The 21,411-nt window shown below is 37.8% G+C and overlaps 2 protein-coding genes across 2 annotated transcripts in view; one reads left to right on the forward strand and one right to left on the reverse strand.

The window, feature by feature from the left end:
• kcnj1a.1 (potassium inwardly rectifying channel subfamily J member 1a, tandem duplicate 1) lies at positions 1 to 3,128 on the reverse strand. The gene is made up of 2 exons (XM_008425974.1): positions 3,062 to 3,128; positions 1 to 1,836 (listed from the first exon to the last, which is right to left on the reverse strand). The coding sequence occupies exon 2, from the start codon at positions 1,813 to 1,815 to the stop codon at positions 697 to 699; it is 1,119 nt and encodes a 372-aa protein (XP_008424196.1). The 5' UTR covers positions 1,816 to 1,836; positions 3,062 to 3,128; the 3' UTR covers positions 1 to 696.
• An 11,438-nt stretch (positions 3,129 to 14,566) lies between these two features.
• The window catches only part of kcnj5 (potassium inwardly rectifying channel subfamily J member 5), a 26,533-nt gene continuing 19,688 nt past the window's right edge, over positions 14,567 to 21,411 (forward strand). Inside the window, exon 1 of the mRNA XM_008425975.2 lies at positions 14,567 to 14,779. The gene's annotated coding sequence lies outside the window, so the exon portion shown is untranslated. The remainder of the gene's footprint in view (positions 14,780 to 21,411) is intronic.

Consider the following 21,411-nt stretch of genomic DNA (forward strand, 5'->3'; position numbering starts at 1 on the left):
GTAAAAGCAATTTTAAAAAAGACAAATATAAACAAAAATAATTGAGTTTGCTGCATGCAGCCAAGTTAGACATTATCTGAGAGATATGTTCTCTCAAAATATGGTCATTTGCAAAATAAAAAAACAAACAAAAAAACTATCGCACCACTCACAGTTTTGAAAGACTGGCTCAGGAGTCCAGCCTATCCGAACAGTTTAGCATACTGCTGCAAATCAAAGTATCACTTTTAGCACATCCACCATCTGTTCATAATTTAAAAACTCCTTCTTTTGTGACTTATTACATGTTTTGTCTGTTTTATTTAAAACAAAAATAACTCATGTGAAAGGTAAAAAAAAATAAAAAAAATCTCCTTCCCTTCATACGAAGCTTTGTGTCAATTAGCTATGTTTCATCAGCTAACATGACCTGACCTCCAGAAAACAGGTTTTTCATCAGAAGATCATGACAGGTGTGGTTTTACATACAGACACATTCAAAACTCACAAGAAGTTTCCTGATCCTTATTTGTCAATACAAAAGAATAACAAAACAATTGGTTAATCTGATTCAAGTTTAAATGCAAAGCATTTGGTTGTGGGCAAATGGTTCATCCGCAGATGCCTCGAGCAACCGTCTGTACTTCAGGAATTCATTGTCGGGAGATGCAATGGGCTGCCAGTCAGATATTTCAGCCTGCGCGAACAGCAAGTGTTTCACATCTTGGTGACATTAGGGAGATTGTCAATTTCAATCACCTCAAAGCCTGGGTTGTCATTTCCTGTTATGGAATGGAGATGATGTCCTTTAATGTTGTGATAACAGTATGCACAATGTGACGTGGCTACCGGAACCACTTTGGAGAAGTTGGAGAAATCAACTCTGTATTTCCCTTCTTTGCTCCTGGAGATGATCGGCAGGAAGTTGTAGCCCCACATGATCTCCTGAGGAATGAAGGAGGTTCGCACCTGGAAGGAAGAACTTGTGGACTCTGCCGTGCCGTCCAGAAAGACCACAAGCTCGAACTCTTTGTCATGTAGCGTGTCCACTGCCATGTCGAAGAAGGGACTGCTCTTGTCAATAACGTGATGCAATGTGAGAGGAGTTACAAAGAATAGGTTGTCCTTCCCAGCATCTACCAAGAAGTCAATGTTCACTTGATCCATGATGATTGTCTCACCGTCTGGCGTGGTTGTTGTTCTCAGCAGCTTGCCATAGATCTGGCTTCCAATCATCAGTGTCTTGCGCAGATTGGCCACTCTGATGGACAGGCAGAGAGAACCATTTCTGGGACTGATGACAGCCATTTCACTAAACGTGACGGTCTTGGCCCTCTTTTTGGGTAGGGAGATCTTGGACAAGATGATTCCACACATGAAGCAGTTGACAACTGCTCCAAGAAGGGACTGGATAATGACAAGGGCCACGGCACCAGGGCATTCAGGTGTGATTGCTCTTCCACCATACCCAATAGTTTGTTGGGTTTCAATTGAGAACAGGAAGGCTGTGGTGAGTCCAAAGACATTGTCAACGCATGGAATGTGATCTGAAGGGGGCTCTTGCCATGCAAGATCTCCATTACTTCGGGCAATCCAGTACCACAGCAGGCCAAAGATAAACCAGCTCAGGGTAAAAGATGCAATGAAAATAAACAGGACAAAACGCCACCTGATCTCAACAAAGGTGGTCCAGAAATCAACCAGGAAGGCAAAGTGGGTGCTATACTTAATGTTCCCATATTCAATGTTACAGCGACCATCTTTAGTCACCAATCTGGTTCGCCGCCTTTTCCTCTCCAACATGTAGTCTTGGATCCGCTTGTTTAAGGCGCTCATCTTTCTCTCTTACTCAGTAATCTATGAGACAAAAGTAGAAAGACATGCAGTGTCAACATTGAAAAGCTGGTAAAATACCACACTAAATAATCAAATGTCACTGACAAATGGATGAATAGGTGCTATCTAACATAGACACATCTGATTGTGGCAGATGAACATTAGATGGTTCTGCTCAAACACATCAACTGCACAGTCTTAAAAATTCCTCCCTTTTTATTCCGTTGGCTGTCTCACCACTGTGCCCAACATGCTTCTCTCAGCGTACGAAACACAAGAAGTTATATAGAAACTGGTTTTGATGAAGACTCCCACATGTATTCTTCAAGACTAGAATCAGGTTCTTATTAACGTGTCTCAACAGAAAGAAGAGAGTTAAATAAGGCAGTAAAATTATGTAGGCAAGCCATTAGAGCAGTTCCCATAAATAACAACCTTCAACTTTATTAAAGCTTTAATGTCTCATAAGTATGCTGCTTGATGGCAACTGGCAGCGGTGGTGGCACCAAATTTCCACATTAGTGTGCAGTCCCTGTTCTTGCCAAGTCACGCAAAGAGCTATTTGGATTATGTCATGTCTACTAGTGAAATGCTACTAAACAATCAGTGCAGAAGGTTTATATATTTTTTGGCAGTCTTCAAACACCACAGTAAAAACAAATTGGATAAGCACACTGTAGTTCTTGCTTTGCAAGCTGTTAACCTCCTGGGTCATTCCATACCTAATCATTAGGTCAGCAGGTTTTCATGCATTAGGTCTGTAGTGAAATAATTTCAGGCATTTAGGGATTTTGAGTGTTATATGTCATACTAAATCACAGCTTTGTGTAAGAAAATGACCACATGTACAAGTGAAGGCATGCCGGGTGAGACTCATTAGATGCCTTACTGCCATCTTCTGCTTCCCATTATTGTATTTAATTTAATCTCAAAATATGCTTGATTTTGCTCTCCTATTTGATTGCATTCAATTCAAAATGAGGAGTAGTCACCACTCGTATTTTGTTTGGTTTGTCTAAAGACTTTTGGAACCTGTGTCAGTTTCTATGTCATTTGACTACATGGAGTCTGATTAAACTTTTTAAGCTGAATATCAAGGAAACATCTTAGATTTTCATAACTGAGATTTTACATTGGAAATTTTGATCTTAATGTTTAACCAAGAAAAAAAAAACATCTATATTTTGTTCCATTTGCTATTTCTATTCAAAGACATGATGCGAGAATGCAAGGTCTTTTAACTCACCTGAATGGAAAACTGAGAAGCATCCAAAGCTGAATGAGTTTCTCTGGTCTGAGGCAGCCAAGTTGCGTCCTCTTGTGCCAGATGAACCACCTCGTGTGTCTTTATATTGTCGTGTGTCAGCATGTTAGAATCACTCAGGTGATGTTAACGCCCACAGGTACATCAACCCCCCTCCGCCCCCCGCCCTCCACCACCACCATACACACACACACACCCACGCATATGCGTTGAATTTTCTGGCTCTAAAAACTTATGTTTTGTCCACAAATGCCAGGCACCAAGGACTGAGATGACCTCTGTCATTTAACTACTGCATAAAGTGTCGCGCTGGTTTCAAATTTAGGCATTTCATGCCTGAACCACAGTTTTTATGTTCTGAACTCACAGTAAAGAAGTAAGAAAAGTTAATATCGACAGTGTAAATGCGACGCATGGACCTGTACATGACTGGTTTTGTGCATCTCAATGTCAAACAGACATAAACTGTGAGAATGTTTGCACGCAGGCATTCTTGAGGACATCTGATGATCCACTTTCGAGGCAATGAAATTCATCTTCCAAGCTGTGAAGACGTGACATTTTAAAATAATTTGAACCACGCTGAAAAGAGTTACAAGTGTTTTCAATATATCGACATCTTTTTTGATGTTTCACTTGATCCAACAGAAGTCATAAACTGCAAATAGAATTGTCACCATCAATCCAAAATCAGCACTTCTTTACTCAGTGCAGACTTTTTCTGATGATACGATGATGAGGCTTTTCCCCCCAGACTGGGGATAGGGTAAGACACCAGAAAGATGAGAAGATGATGAAACCAAACAGTTTGCTCTCTGGGATTTGCTGAACGCAGAACCAGCTCAGAAGCTGCAGATGTTTGAATGCTGGGGGGAGAGTAAGTTGTAAATTGTGAAGGGATTCATTTTCAAAGTGAATCTCATTACATACTGAGCATGCTGCGGTGTTACCTTACATGCTGTTCGGTGTTTACTCTAGGAATATTTAATTACTATTGACATAGAATGACAGGGCTCATTTTTATTTATTTTTTTATTTTTGCGAGTAAATGCTCAGTGATATCTGCATATTTTGTTGTTGTATATCAGTTTCAAAGGCAATTTACTGCCACATTTACACAGCTTCTTGAATGCGGTTAGTTAATTTCCAGCAAAAGGAGGAAAAAGTCACTAACAGATGACATAACTGTCATGACTGATAGACTGGAGCAGTGGCATATTTTTCATCCAAATAACTTTAGAGCAGAGAAATAAGATTTTGGAGACAATTGTTGCACAGTTGAAATAAATACATTTTGAAAAATCCATTAGCTCTAACCACATCAAAACACACACACATCCACACACGCACGCGTGTACATGTATAAAAAACTTTTATTAAAATGCCAGCAAATTATATTCAGTAAAAGCCACAATGCTTTGCTTTGTTTGGATGAAGTGCACAAGCCGTAATTTAATTATTATGATGGGCCTTAATTTATATGGTCGACATTTGTGTGGTTGTTGAGCACATAATTTTTATTAATTTTTTTTTTTCAGGGCTTTTGAATTTGCTTCAATGAAAGAAACAGAGGGAGTTTCTGCATATATCAGAATATTCAAATGTCGCTTTTACCAGGTGTTAAATAGCTAACTATACAAAATACCGAAACAGAGTATTTTGTACCCAAACAGAGAGCTACTAGTCATTGTGCTCAGGCACAAGTCTTAGAACTAGGTTTTGCTAAAAAAATAAATCGATGCAGTGGTCAGCCATCGCTATGAAGTCAAAAGTAACTTTACAGCTTCTGTGTTATTTCTAGGGCTTCAACATGTTGCCAAAGATGCGAAATCTACATACTTATTTTCGTTTTTTCCCCTGCTCTTCACACATTGTAACACATCATTGTTGACCAGATATTTTGTGTAAAATGAGAATAAAAAGCATTCTGGGAACACATCACGTACTTCTAATTTCCTTTGGTCAAGGTGATTTGTTTTTATTTTATAACTGGAAATTTATCACCATTTACATTTATTTTGTATATTTAACATAATATTTGTCAGGTATTTAGTTCCAATTTCCAAGGCAAATATAGACTTTAATTGACAGGACGATGGTGGCAACAATGGTAGGAGTGTGTGCTTTAATTGATCCCAATAACCTCACATTTTGAAGTCGGTGGTTTTATCCTTTTGTGAATGTTGTGTATTTGTGAGCACAGGGAACAAGCTGAGAGAAGGGTGCAGCATTTTGCTGGGTCACCGTGTCACTGAGCATTCATATTCCATATCCATCATTCTCAGAGTAAAAATGGCAACGAGCTAAATGCCAACCACTACAGTCCCAAGCTGTGCAATGTGCTTGTAAAGCATTTACCTCCTGTGCCAATTCAAATATTTTCTACAAAGAATTTCTAGAAATAAATATTTTTATCAATTTGCTGTCTTGTCATCAGTATGCATTTCTGCAAGATAATCTTATTTGGAAAGGCAAGATAAAGACCTAGAGGAATATGAAAGGTTGTTTTGATGATTCTAGGGTTTACGCATTCAGTAAGGTTTGCCAATGCAATGTGCATTCTAGTAGAAGGCCAAAAAAGGCCAAGGACAAAAGCGTTAAGGCTTGAATATGAAGACAAGATCTGCCTGGCAGGTTGGGTTTGATGTGATTATCCTCATGACCTGCGAAAGAAGCAGAATGCACCTATGAAGGTACAAAATAATAATAATAATAATAATAATAATAATAATAATAATAATAATAATAATAATAATAATAATAATAATAATAATAATAATAATAATAATAAAGTTGTCACTATAAATTTCACATTTTGTGAAGGTACAGTCAAAAATATCCCCTGGATTTATTTGGTTTGTTTTTTTAATGACATGTTAACATAAAGTGACAAATAATTGAGACGCAAAAGGAAAAGCATAATTGGCTTTTAAAAATAAATAAAACAATCTGACAATGCATTCAACCCTTCCTGAGTCAATGCTTTCAAGAACTACATTTTGCTGCCAATACAGCTACTGAGTTTTCTGGTTAAATCTCTAAGAGTATTTTTAGTTTTTTTATTTCTTTGATGCAAAATAGTTTGCCTTAAGTCAGATTGACTGCACATGTGGGAATCAGTTTTCAAGTGCTGTGATAGATTATCATGTTGATTTATGTCTAGTTTTGAGTTACTGGCTGTATGTCAGGGGTCTTTCCCCTACTAGATGATGAACCTTTGACCCAATGCTCCTGTTTTCTGACTTCTTCCTTTATTTGGCTTTGTCCAATTTCCCATCATCTCTGTTGAGCTTCCTTTTCCTGCTGAAAGGAAGCACCCCCTCACTGTGATGCAGCCACAATCAGGCTACATGTGAGTTTCTTGAGTTCAGCAGTGATATTTTTCCACCTCACATCCATTTTGCATGTAGAGCTCTGCCGTCACCATGTAAGGTGTGTTCACTAAAATATTGCACCATAGCATGTTTTCCCCAAAAATATACTAGATTTTTGTGAATGTATATTTACTTATTTGTTTATTAATTTATTTGTTTATTTACATTTTTGCTGCAGATCCTCAAATTTTATCTTCCAAAAATGAAAATCATTAATGAACTGGATGCCACACCCCCAGCTCCACTCTGACTGAGCAGGAAAAATAGCCTGAATATTTACATTAGTGACGAGGAGAAGAAATACAAAACCCTTTTTAAGCTTTAATCTCCTTCCTTATTCAATATTATTTCTCACCCTCATTCACGTCTGCAGTACTGTCAGTGCCAAGCAAAGAACAAGCTTTATTTCACCTCTTTATAATGTAAAATGACACCAGAACAAACACAAAATAACATGTGTTGTTCTACTGCAATGATTAGAGCCACCTTCCTTAAAGTTCTGGTAACTTTGCATGTAGAGTATCACATTGCATGCATTTTCACACTTTGTATCCACTTTTATTGGTTATAACACTCTTTGCTCTTCACAAAGATAAAATCTGTGGTACTGAACAAAGGCTAAATCTCTAGTGTGTGGTGGGTATAATGATGGCCTGACAGAGCTTCTCTGCATAATAAAGCAGAGTGCTGTTAAAATAGAAGATGTCTTTAAACTTGTATAAGAAACTTCCAACATGAGCCCCAGAGGGCTAAGAAACACCAGAGAACTCAAAATCTTTTCACCTGCAAGACTTTGTGTCCCACTCAGAACACACCCTGTCACAGGTTTCATGCAGAATATAGTGCCTTGCTAAAGTATTCGTACCACTTGAACTTTTGCATACGCTGCCAAAAACACAAAAATTTACCAAGTAATATAGGTTTAGTTTATTGAGCAAATGTATTAGTACACTTAAAATAACACAAATTTAACTTACAAGTAACTGTTCAGCAAGATATAAGAGCTAGTTTTTAATCAATAATTTGTTAATTTGGCTCAAAAAGTGATAGTTACATTTTCAGATTATTTCACTTAAAACCTGATACAAATGTTTTGTTATAAGTGAAATAATCTGCCAATGGAACTAGTACCTTTTCACCATTACTAAGGAATTATGTACTTGAAACAGGCTCTTATATCATGCTGAGAAGTTACCTATAAGTAAGTTGGCAGATGACTAGACCAGAGTATCAACAAAACTGCAGCTCTTGTGGCAGTAGCTTGTATCAAACAGAATGTGTTTAAAGAAGAAAAAGGTGGTGAACCAGTAACTGGATAATGGTTCGTTGATGCACATGGACAGCAAAGGCTGATGAGTGAGGATCCAAATCAGTCTGAACCACTGCAGCTCAAACTGCTGAGCAAGTAAATGTTTATTGTGATAAAATGACTGAGAACACAAGTTGCTTTACAGTTTATTTTATTTGATGCTGCATGGCAACAGATCAGCACGTTTGGAAATGGTCTTAGCATAGTCTCTTTCAACAGGATATTGTGCTCTTCCACAAAGCAAAGATAAATGGTAAAACACTGGGTTTGAGGTTTTGACACGTCCTCCAGAAACCACAGATCTCAATCCAAATGAATGTATTGGAATTTGCTGGACAAGTCCAATCCATGAAAAGCACCACAAACAAAATTAACGATCTTGCGGAATTGGCTGATAATATCTTGTTGCAAGAACCACACCAGACTTAGTCTAGTGTGGTCTAGTAAACTCAATCCTTAGTGGGTCAGGACCGTTTCCACTGCCCTGTCAACTTTCATTTTACTTTTTTTTTATAAAATAAAAAAAAATACTGCATTCAGGCACCTTTAAAAGTCACCTGCTTGCTAAATAGAATCCACCTACTTGCCATTATAAACATTGCTACATTGGTATGAACACTTCTCTAGCACATAAATGTCAGGGAGTTTGAGCGTTGACTGAATTACTCTGATGCAGTGCATATGCAGAACATCAGCCTGTGGGCAAAGAGATGAAAATGTCAAGTGGGCTTCCAGTCTTAGCTAATATATTTATGGCTTTATTTATTTATTTTTAAGTAAAACATCAAATTTTATGTTTTGGCCTACATCTGTCATTACAAGTTGAACTAATGCAGTTAATTATCTTGCTTTAAGTGGATATGCATGCTCTCACGCAGCATACAATTTTGTTGTGAGAATATAATTAGATAAAATAAAATAAAATAAAATAAAAACTTGCCTTTGGAGGTGTTGCTGAAAAATGTGCCATGTTGCAACCTGAGTCTGCAAATGTCAACTTTTAACACTTCAGAGGAATGCATTTTCCTCCAAGGCTCGGAAAAAGCTTCACTTGTTGAAGTTCAAGTAGAGACCAATGTAGGATTCAGTTTTAGTTTATGAAAGTGATAGGAAACAGATAAATTGGTTTGAATGCTTTTTTTTTCCAATCATCATTTTTATTTACTTTACTAATATGATCACATAAGTCTTGCAGGACAGGACCACCACAGTAATGCAGCTTCTTTCTGCATTACTGTACAGAAAAATACATTTTTACTTCTTGCAGAACTGCAATGGTTTTCAAAATATTTTATCTCAACAAATTATATTTATAAACCTAAAGGTGCCTTTTGTCAAAGCTGAAATTCTTCTGTGCACAGAGAATTGAAGTTTTTTTTTTTTTTTTCGTCCTTCTCTCTCTCGGTCTGTTGGAGTCACATGCCATACCTTTTCCCTCCACATGGTGTCGCTGAGCCTAGGCAACCTGACAAAGGCAGGGATTAGTAACATTCTGTTCACCCAATGTAATAAAAGCAGATAAAGAAATGATATTTTTAGCATGAATAACTACAGCAGCTACAGCAGGATTTATGTTCTTTTTTTTACTCGGATCGTTGCTTGGAAATAAAACATATGAGCAGCAGTAACATGAAATTAAAATCTCACTTATAAATTTGTAGTTAAACATAACCTGTGTGGAGAATAAATGGATGGAATGATAAACTGCATGTTGACTTGGCAAAAAAAAAAAATATTGCACTGAACTTTTCCTAAATAAATTAAGATAGCAATATATGCAAACAGGATTTCTGTTTTTGAAGTCTTCCCTAATCAGACAATGAGCTGACTTTATTGTTCATGTCTTATTGTGTTAACAGCTTCTTGGTGAGAGCTACATATGTCCAAATAAAAAAATAATGTGACATTCTAACTCTAGATGTTGGTATGAATTGCAAAAATGTAACTTAAACTTCGTCCATCATACTATCCTAAATCGACACAGTTGTGATTAAGGCTCTTTTTAAAGAATGTTTCTTGCAGGGTTTTTATTTAGAAACTTAAATTGTGTCTAAATACTTAGACACAATTAGCACAGTCTGCTTTGCTAATTGGATTAAGCTCAAAAATAAATATCTAAGTCACAAGTTATTAACTACATTAAGTGTATTCTAAAACATGATCTAAACTATTCATTGCACATACAACTGTTGCCCAGGTTCTTCATCAGTCAAAGCTATAAGGACGAGTGGCAAAGAGAAAGTCACTATTGATGGAAACTGGACTAGAGTTTTCCAAAGGGCATGTGGAAGAATCCATAACAAATAGGAAAAAACGTTCTTTGGTGGGATGAGACTAAAATTGATCTTTTTGGCCATCAGACAAGATGCAATGTTTAGTGGACACTAAACACTGCACATCACCACAAACACTCTACACTCTACCCCAACTGTGAAGCATGGTGGTGGAGACAATTTTTTCCATCTGCCAGAGAGCTGCAGCTTCAGAGAATACACATTTTCCAGCTACATCATTTTCCAATGACGCAAAGAGCAAAGGTAAAGCGACCAAGAAATGGTTTGAAGACAAGTCAAAGCCCAGATCTCAATTCAATAGAGAAAAAATAAATATTCTACTACATGTTACAGTGTCCCTGAATGACTTGTAGCAAACTAAGGAGACTTATGTTCTGTAACAAATCTCTAAGACCTTCACACAAGAGCTGCATTTATGCTTTGATTTACCATTTCACTTCTACTTTTAAATTATGAAAATGTTTATGTTGATCTATCAAGGGAAACAAAAATTCCACATAAGACATATTTAGGTTAAGTTTGTGGTAGTGGTATGACAAGTTTGGAAGAGGGTAATTAATACTACCTTTTAAAATGATTGAGAGGGATGAAAACAATACATTAAACCAATAATCTAACAATAAATATCTTATAGAAGACTTTCCAATACAAATGCCCTTTCAGCAGATTTTAAATAAGTCCCTGGTGTTTGTGGAGTGAAAGGACAGAGGAAGTGCAATCCAACATCTTGTGCTCTCTAAGCACTTTTCCAAGGCACTGCATAAATATGCTTAACTTACAGCTGGAACAGAAAACTCCAGTGAGTTCTAACATTTATGGAGCAATTTATTTTCTAAATAACTCTTGTTACATTCTCCCTTTTCAATATAGAGCCAGTCTTTGTTGTTGTTGTTATCATCTAATGAGCTTATATATTTCAGTATCTTTCAGATACCATCAGACAAATATGATTCCTAGTTTTCAGTTAAAAACTTGGAACTTTATTTTGCAGTAAGAAACCTGACTTTATTTAAAATAAAGTCTGGACTGACACTGATTTGTGTCAGTCCAGTCAATCATTAAAACAGAGAATCATTAGGGAGCCTATTGGGATGAGTAAGAAAAAGTGGGCCTGAGTGGCCTGAGTGGTCAGGCTGAGTGGTCAGGCTCAAGCAGCTAAGGGAAGCAAAAAGGAAAAAGACAAATGAAACTTCCTAACATCATAATACCAGAAAAGAAAGAACTAAATTCCCTGTCTTAGCTTGATAGTAAAACCTCTTTGGAAGATAGCTTGGTGCAGAGTTCAATATTTGGGATTTTGGTGATTATCCTCATTTGATACAGGATTAGAGCAAAAATAACAAAAATATCTCAAATGCTTTTGAATAATTTATCTTTGCAAACCAACTGCATGAAGCTTGAAAACACGTTCTGTCATGATGAGTGTAACAGTTGGACTCACAATGCAGGCAGAGTAGGAGGTGGTGGCAAGTTTGAGTCTTTTTAATATTGATAGGATAAATTTACAGGCAAGTAAACACAAGCAGCTGTCCAGGAGGAATAAAGAAACAATGACTGGAACAAACAGGAGAATCCAGTGCTGAATAACAGAAAAAGAGGCGCTTATAGGCAGGTAACTTGATTAGGTCAGGCTGACTGGGAAAAGTCTGCAGCCGAGAGTAGAGACCAGAGAGGCAAGCTGAGTGAGAAACAGAGAGATGGTATGGGAAAGGCAACGGAGAAGAATCACTAACTTGCAACCAGGAAAAAGATCATTTCAACAAGAACAACGAATGAAGTAAATACAACAGAATAAAGTTTTACCGTGAAATTTAAACACAAGTAAATAAACAGCTAGAAAAAAAAACCGAAAGCAAAGAAAAGATGACAGAAACACAAAAACAAAGAATAAGGCTGAACACAATAAAACAAGAAATTGACAAAAAAAACACACATTCTGAAAAAGACCCAAAACCTAAATAACCTGGGATTCTGATACTTTAAAAATAATGTAAGCTGTGAACAGAAATTTGAAAGGGTTTCCCCACAGCCAGAACAGCACATGCAATAAAGTGGAAGGGGCTGAGCTTTGATCGATAGAGCAGGAACCTCAGGAGGGGAAATGATGATTACATCCTCCTTAATCTGAGCCGCTCGGTTCCATGATGCAGCTGATCAAACGAAAAATCCATGCCGATGATGCTCAAATTTTTATTTTCAACATGGTTAACACGTGTGATAATTGGCATGAGTGTGATTCTAGCCCAGAGCTCTTATCCCTAAGCCAGTCACAGAGATCATCCTTTTTGCAGCTTTAATAGTCGAGGTTCTGTAATCCAGTGTGATCACATCCACAGGGGCTGGAGGCTGATGAAAGACGAAGCAGATCCCTGCAGTGTCACCGTGCTTTTAGCTGCTGGAGTACATGCAATAGAGAAGAACCCGAGGGAGCACTGCAAAGTCATCAATCACAATCCAGGAAGCGCATGAAGCAACTTCTGGTAGTAAACGGTCAAATTACTTGTCTTGTAATCTGACTACTTCCTTCATTGTTGTCTTTATGTTTATTTTTTTAAACACGTGTCTACCTGCTGACCATTGCTAAGTATCCATGATGCCATCTCATCCATCTAACATATTACCGTACAAAAGAGTTCAAAATTTTGAAAACAGCTCCTTAAACTGAATATATGGAGAATAAATGATCCCACAGAGTCTCTTTTGTTTCTATGCCCAATTCATTTGCTATGAATTCCATCATTGCTTGGAGAGCATGCTCATCATTATCATGATGAATGACATTATTGTTTTGTTAGGAACTGCAGTTAGAGTTCTGGAAATAATTTGAGATAAATTAACATGGCAGGTGATCTGAGCAAAGCAATTGAGCAATTAGCACAATGTTAACCTGGGAAGCTGTAGTCTTCCCACTTTCAGGAAGAAAACAAAATTCCCCTTGAAGGTATTGATAGTATATTCTTCAAAATATTAAAAAATAGTGTAGTAAGTGATTAAACAAATGTACATTTTATTAATAACCTAATAATTAATTGTTGCCTCTCAGCTGTAGATCTCTGTAGTTCCTTCAGTTGCCATGGGACTCTTTACTTCTCTGTTCTCCTTGTTTGACTTGTCTGTTTGGGTGTAAATAAGACCTTCAAGGATGTGCTGAAAAGAATATTGCTTGAGATGTTGAAGTAAGTTTGAAATAAATTGAAGCAGTGCTGTCCTGCAAGGAACTGGAAATATTTTTAGACAACACATGTAAATAATAGCAGTTGATTATGATTTGCATTGACCAAAGCTGAAAACAGAGGGCTAGGTGTTTAGCTTTATTTACAATAAATATCTATTTCTGCCACTGGATGTTGCTCTGGTTAGTTCATTTCTTGCTTGTTAGGGTTTTATTCATTTCCAGTTTTCTGTTTCTACGTTTAGTTTATTTCTACTATTAGAGTTTCTCTCCTTTGTGTTTAGTTCAGCTCCCCTGGCACTATCTGTGTTAATTAGTCTCTTTCTCTCAGTTCCCCTGCTTAGTGCTTTCCCCAGCTGGAGGAGCAGGATGGGAATCCCTTACCGAACTCGCTTGGTTCCCATGATGCCATTCAGCAGTTCTCCATGTATAGAAGCTTACTGATCATTATTCTTTATTCCTGGTTTCTTCCGTTGTTCCCTGCCCAGTTCAAAATAACATCCTCCTGCTCCCAAGCTCTGGTCTGCTTCAAACTCACAGTAAATCAAAGTGGTAATGGCCGCAGCAGCTCCTTAACTGGCTTCATCTTATGTGAGCAACACAGCAAGTAGTGAAACCTACTAAATGAAAATGGGCACATATTTGACAGCAGCAGTGGCTGCTTTAGTTTATTTGTCTAGCCGGAGACGTAGAAAGGGGCTGTTGCCGATTTTGCTCATTAGCTATTGAAGATGGAAATTTGTGACACAAATAGAGCTGCTGTCAGTACTTTAAGAACCCCCACGTGTCCTGAGTTAGATTTTGAAAAAAAACAGGCTGTGTCTTTAGAGTTAGAAGAAAATGTGGATCTTTTTGTGTGATATCCACTCAAGAACTTTAATGTGACATTCTGAATCTGCTGGCTTCTTTTCTTCATGCTTATCCTGTTTCACTTTTTTCCTCCCCTTCTTCTTTTCTCCGTTTATATTTTTTTATCACTCTTTCACCCTGGAGGCTTTTATTCAACTGCGGTTTTAGTGCAATTGATTATGCCAGCCTCCTCTTTGACAGTTTTTTTCATTTTTTTGTTCCCTGTCTGCAGTATCAAAACACACATACGTATTCATCCGTTCTTCACACCATGAATCATGTACTTGACTTTTCATTTGGACCGATTTCTGTAAGCTTTTGTAATAGGAAGTAAAAGGCTCATACAAAGTTCAAATCACGAAAGACAAAGGTGGGAAAAGTGAGAATATCCGAGAAAAAAATCCCACAGCTCATAACATCCTTCACATCTTCTCTCCTATCCACTCTCCCTTTCTCACCATGTCTCTCTCGCTCTCTCTATTACTCTCTCGCTCTCCCTCACACACACGAACACAGACCCCCCTCTCGCACAGAAGTAGACAGAGAGCAGTGAAGAGCAGAAGGAGCTGGGTGGCAGGAGGGAGGCAGGAGGGCTGTTGTTGATTGAACAAAGCCAGGGAAGGAGCGCACAGTCGTGGGGTGAAGAGCAGCTTTGAAATGCCTTGAAGGGAGCCTGCCAGTTACTCCTGCAGAGACCTGAAGGTAAGCCTCTACTGTTGAAGAAAAAAAAGAGAATAAAACAGAAGGGCAAGATGAAATACGAAAGGGAAGGTTTTTTAAGCTGCTGATGCATGATACCACTGTGGCACCACATCCAAGCTCCCCCCACCTATACATTTGACTGCAGTTGGCATCGCATGCTGCGTTTCATCTCTCCAACCCCTTCTCCAGTGACTTGCCGGTTGAAAAGTGTGCATCTCCTTATGAGGGACCCAAAGCTGTGAGCGCCAAACAAGACTGTGATAAATAGCAAGAGGGAGAATGAGGGATGCCAGGTAGTTGTGAAGCAGGAGAGCTGGAAAACAAGAAAAAAAAAAGTGTTGATGAGAAAAGTACACAAATTCCCCTCCTCCAGCGCTCGTCACATCTTGCCCTGTTTTATCTTATGCCACTGCAGAGCTACATAGATCATCTCTATGCATCCACTCGCTTTCGTGGCGGGGGCAGGGTAATCAAAAAGGCAATGAATCTCTGACGCAAGCGGAGAGGAGCCTGTCAACAGTCCTGCTGTTTGTTCCTGCTCGGATTATGCTCTGTAGTTCTTTCAGTGCAATGCAGGAGTTTCACGAGCGCAGCATCGGGAGCAAGAGTAAAAGCCGAAGCGAACGTCAATGTGTGTGTTGCTTCAGATCGTTCTGTGTGCCTCTATGTGATGCAGCAGGAATGGGGGGGGGGTGGTCTTCCACTTTGCCATCATAAAGCACAGTATGTTGTATTTATTTTTTGGTTTTTCACTGTGTTTTCATAGATTCTACAAAAGCAGAAAATAAAGTAACACATTTCATGATGGCCGTTGGCAGTTTTCATGAATATTCCGAACTGCATTTAGATAGAAATTTTTCATAATTCAAATCAATCTCTTTTAGCATGTTGGCTTACAACATTTCTGCCTCGTAAGAGGGGTTGCTTGGAGCATTTGTACACGGTTGACGTTTAACATGCAAAGCTGTGCATGCAGTCACAGCAAATTCATTTTTAGAAAATGGTGAAAAGCGAATTGCTACTCTGGGTCAATTCAAAAGTGAACTCTTGCCATACAAAACAAAATTAAATCACATTTCTGTGTTCCTGTGCAGAAACTTTTAGAACAAGCTAAAAAGACAGAAAAAACAACTCGCAGCACACCCAGCTAATCATTATCAGGATTCTTCAGCATCTCTGTGCAGTTAGCATGCAATTAGCATATGGTGCATGTGAGAATATAAATTCTGTCTGGTGTAAAAGTGATGAGGCGTAGAAAGAAATAGCATTGCTCTGGTTCAAACTGTTTAGAAAATCCTTCATACGGTGGAAGCTAAATATTGAATGGAACCTGCTCTAAGTAGCTATTAGTGTACTTACTCCATGACAGCTATTGACACAAACTATTTCCTAATGTTCACTGAATTTACCACTGTTTCTATATAGTAAAAATCAGCCCCTTCTCCTACGCCATTTGCGTTGTACAGAGAGTCTGGGCTCTCGGTTTCAAGAAGCGATTGCTTCCTGGAGGCTTGGCTTCTGTTGAAGTTTTAAATGTTATCCATTTACAAACGTTTGCCTGTGACGTATGTAATGCGAAGTTATGAAGCTTAGCGAAAATTGCCTGTGCTGCTGCGAAGAGAGAAGCTGAACGAGGCGGCTCTTAATGTTAATTTAATATTTGGAAGCGTGGCCAACATGGACCGAACGCTGCCATTGCTAAAACTACAGGCAGTTGAAAAAGGAAGGCAATGGCCGGGCTACTGTTTCTGCAATTCAGAAATGTGTAGTGTAAATTCAGTGGAACCTATTGATTTGTCTCTCTGCTAAGTACACTATGGATTGAAGGAGAAAACAAAAATCAAAGAACTTTAAGGGTTTAGGATTATTATCTATTTGTTTATTCTTATAGACAAGGCAATGTCTGTAAACTTTTATTTAAACAGGAAGCGAAAAACTCATTGAGAATAAAATGAGTTTTTACAAGAGTGTCCTGGGTTTTTCAGCAACAACTTCCTGTCGGGTTAAAACATAAAATTGTTTTGCGCTTAACACGCGTCTCGGGTGAAAGGATGTGCTCAGGTCTGTGACAGGAGCGTGGGGCTCAACATTCTCACAAACACTACCAGTGTACATATGTTACCATCATTGACTATTCTTTTGTGGCTTTAAAAGAAACGTTATACAATAAGAGTTTTCCAATTACTGCTGTTCATGCTGTGTTTTTAAAAAGGGAACGTCAGAGGAGTTTCACTGTTTCACTCACGCTGTGCGGACTCTTAAGTCTCTTTCAAGCCATCTTTGTCATCGCTATTAAAAACTTTACTTTTCTACATTCTCAGACTAAAAAAGAAAAGATAGAAGGTCAAACTGACTGAAGGATTTCTTAATAATTGTCCCTGTCACAAAAGCTGCCCATTTCCCAAAGTTACTTTTATCACTTTAATCTCCCCAGAGCCTGCTCACAGCTGATTGAGCCCTGATTGGGTATCCCAGGGAAGACAGTGAGTTGGCGAGATCTAATGCTTTTTGATGGATAGCCCTTTTAACCTTATTATCAGTCGTATCACTGTAGATATAGCTCACGGTTGTGTAGATAGGTCCCGCTCCTTCTTGCCTGTCTTCCAAGCCCTGATCACCCAAATGGATGAGCAAAACAGGGCAAAAGGCCAGATATAATTCTTGCCTGGGTCAGAGGACATTCTCTAGAAGGAAGATACTGTGAATAATTAATTGGATCTGTTTTCTTAGTCAACAATATGTGTCTCCAGAGGGTATGCAGAATGCTCTGTTTTGTAGACAGATCTACATTTTCACATACCGCAGCAGCGTATTTGTGTCAAGAGCTTAGCCAGGCGTGAAGATTTTTTTTTCTTTTTTTGTACATAAAGCTCTGGAAAGTGTGTGCGCGTAACAGAGTGCTGCACAAAGAAAGAGTTCTCTCTTTTTTTTTTAATACCGTTGAAAAATCTAAATGGTAATAATCTGTATTTGCAGCTCTAGCACTTTGATAGCAAGAACCCCCAACACTTGATACATGGCCAAATTTAAAAGTCACAGTCTTGCACTATGTGGGTCGAAAGTGAATTAAATTCATTCCTGCGCTGTTTAATAAAACAGGCAGCATAAAATTTCCCTCGCAATCTTTTCCCTACCAAAGTGTTTACACTCTCATAAATCTGCAGCAAATACAAATCTGTGTCGACTCTATTGTCACCTGTGATGCCAGTGCGCAAGATTTGTAGAATAAAGCTTCGCCGTTTCATATGCAGCCTCACAATACTTTCATACTACCTACAGCTTTATGACGCATAAGGTTTTAACAATATACGGGCCGTCCCTTCTGCCCACACGCAGAACAAAACAAAGCTTCACCTTCTGCCTGGTTAAAAAAAAAAAAAAAAAAAAAAAAAACTGCATTAAGGATGATCATTTTGTACTCTGGTTTGCTCAGAGTACAAATGTTAACACAAATAAATTTTTAAATAGACAGTCGCAAAAATGAGACAAGAAGAAAACAGGCAAAAAGAAAAACTATCTGTTTTTTCTTCTTGCCTGGATTCTGCAAGAAAAATTATCTAATGATTATAAGTTGATCTGTGGTACATGTTGAAGAGATGGTTAATTATTTTGTGTGGTATCAGTAATTCCATTGCCTGTAGTGCAGACTTCACATTGCAGTAAGATTTTACAAAATCATTTTAGCTGCTGTGAATAATTTGAAAAAAGATACAATTGCACGTTAAATTTTATGTTTGTATTTCAGTGAAGGTGGTGCATTTCTTTGTCTCTTGAAGCCTTTTGGGTACGATACTGGTAAACTCTACGAAAATCGTCTCAGCATGGTAAAATGAAAGTTGCTTGTTGCCGTCTGTTTCTATCCAATGGTAATGTGGAATTTAAGATGGTTTGGAGTGAATCAACCAGGCTACACACAGCATTATTCCATCAGAGTTTGATGCTACGCAGGAATTGTTAAACAAGATGAAGTACTTGCAAACTCCCATGGACCTCAAAATAGAGAGTGTCCTATAGATTACAATTTTAACACAGCGCAGAAAATTTACATCATAGTTCACAACTTCACCTTCTGTTCGCCGATTGGCCTCGAAGAAATTCTACCAGAGGCAATACTTGTAAACAGGAGAAGGTCCAGACTCTACTATAGACCAGATTTGAATCAAGCAATGGTCAGGCTATCTTCCATGTAACTTTGCTAATGCTATTTTGGTTGGTATCAATCCTGATCAACTCATCAGCCTGGACAGCTGATTGAGAGTCAACCAGAATAATATGCATCATGTCAAGTCCAGGAAAAGCCCAGTACTGCAATGTCTTGGATGTCATTCTTCAAAATGGCTCCAAAATCCCAAAGTTTTCTCCTCTAGACGATCTCTGATACAGTTAGCAGTGTCGACCGACTTAACAGTATAAAAAGATCATGAAAGATGCTTGGCTGAAATAACAGTGACAGCTTTTTCATACAGACGGTTATGCCATGGATAAAACCGCTTTCTGCTCGAGTTCTTTTGAACACACTCACTTCAACATGACATCTGTCTCATAAGTAAAGGAACTTTTAGCTACTTATAACATCACAGAATCGAATGGAAAGAAATAAGTCTCTTTATGATGAGATTATGCTTAAGCATTGAGGCTGCTGTATCCAACACATCACAGCAGAGTTTTTTTATTTATTTATTTTTTTTACTTTCTGCTGCAGTGATCTGTTCACCTACTTAGCAGTAGGAGGTGCAACTAAGAAATTCTATAACAGGAAGTGCCATAAAAATGAATAGCTACAGATTTCAACTCTAAGTTGATTTTTGTGATTTTTGAAGTTTGTAGCATTTAAAACGAATATACTTTCAAGCAGGCATACAGCTTCCTGTAGATTAACACTTGTCTAACACTGTCCAAGTTAACAGACTAGAATAAGAGAATCCATCAGAATATGAATACGTTTTCAATCACTGCGTATTTTGTTAGATAAAAAATTATGTTAGCAGTCACTGTTAAAAGGTGTATGAATGTGAGAACAAAGGATCTCTGAATCGCTCCGTCCTGCATCACAGTGCAATGAGCCTCTCACTTCAGCTGCTCTTCTGTCCATTCAGAATTATGCACAGAGGATGTTTAATGTTCATTATAAAATATAATTTCCTCTTCATTTGCGGCTCCACCACAATTCTCAGAGTCCATCTTCTTGCCTATTACAAAACTGGCCACTTTTTACACGTTTGTCAAGATACCAAGAGGTTTGTCTTGTACTTTTACTCCAGCAGAGACACAGAAAATAGTAAACTTTCAATCACAGTGTGACTAGAAAAGACAAAAAAATAAAAAATAAAGCTGCACAGCATGTCACTGCCAACACTTAAGTAGAGGAAGAGACTGAGACATTTCTTACTGTGATAGTTCAGTTTCTCTTAAGTACTTTGTTGTGAATAAATTGCAAAAAAATATGTATCTGTCAGCTGGAACCATTGACCAGTGGTCAGTGTGACACACTCAGAATTTATGAAAACCAACATACAACTTTCCACAGCTGTCTCGTTTCCCTCATCTTTTAACCTTTGTCAGACTGATATTTCTGTCTGTTGCGATTCTGTTATGGCATATTGGATTTTTTTAAGATCATATCATGTTGACCTTGCACAGTGAGGCATGGTCAGGTCTGGCACAAGAATGACCAAGAACAGTTTGCACAAAGCGAACTTTACTATTGGATCCATTTGCAAAAAATGTATTCCAGTACTTGAAACATTTTATGCCTTGGCTAGTGTTTTATGAGACGACATAATTAAAACAGAAAGGTCACAGCACTGTTTTCTTGATGCTGGCTTAATGAACACGAGTGATATATTTAATTTATTGAAAGTGTGATTCTTCTTATTTTTCCCTTTAAACTTTGCAAATTATTGCAAACAGTGTCATGCAAACCTAATAAGAGTTCAGATCTGGTCAGTGGGGGTTAGAGTTAGTTCCTCTGGATATTTGGTTGTTCAATGTTTTATATCCATAGCATCTATGCACTTAAGACATCATCTTACAAGTGAAGGTAGATTTTATCATTGTTTGCTTTATGTATATTGAAATGAGACTTCAACTTCTTTAACTGTAACTGTCTGGTATAACAATTGATTGATGCTTTGAAACATCTATCCACTCACACAGTGGCAGCTATAATAGCATGTCAATTTGTAATGATTCATACACAGAAATAATTTTATTCTGTGTTGTGTTATCAAAAGATGCTTATTGATTCACATCATTAAAAATCTGTACATTCTTCCTCACAAATCGTGCATCTGGGGAATTTCCATTTCTTTGCGTATAAACAAAAAGTTTTTCTATTGTAGAAGAATCAATGACAGAAAACGAAAGTCAAATTGATTTAGATACTAGTTACTTTCATATCAATCCTTCTTTCAGACTTGTGAAAACAACAAAAACATCCTAAAGGCACACTGAACTTTTTAATTTACTTTAACTTATTATTTTCGTATAAACATGACACTTTACTTGTGGAAAAAAATACAAATTATATATAAAATAATAATAAATAAATAATTCCCTTCTCACCCTCCGTGGGTGGTCTGTTTCATCCTCTGAGCTCGGGTCCTCTACCAGAGGCCTGGGAGCTTGAGGGT

The sequence above is a fragment of the Poecilia reticulata genome, linkage group LG13 (assembly GCF_000633615.1).
Source record: "Poecilia reticulata strain Guanapo linkage group LG13, Guppy_female_1.0+MT, whole genome shotgun sequence".
NCBI lineage: Eukaryota > Metazoa > Chordata > Actinopteri > Cyprinodontiformes > Poeciliidae > Poecilia > Poecilia reticulata.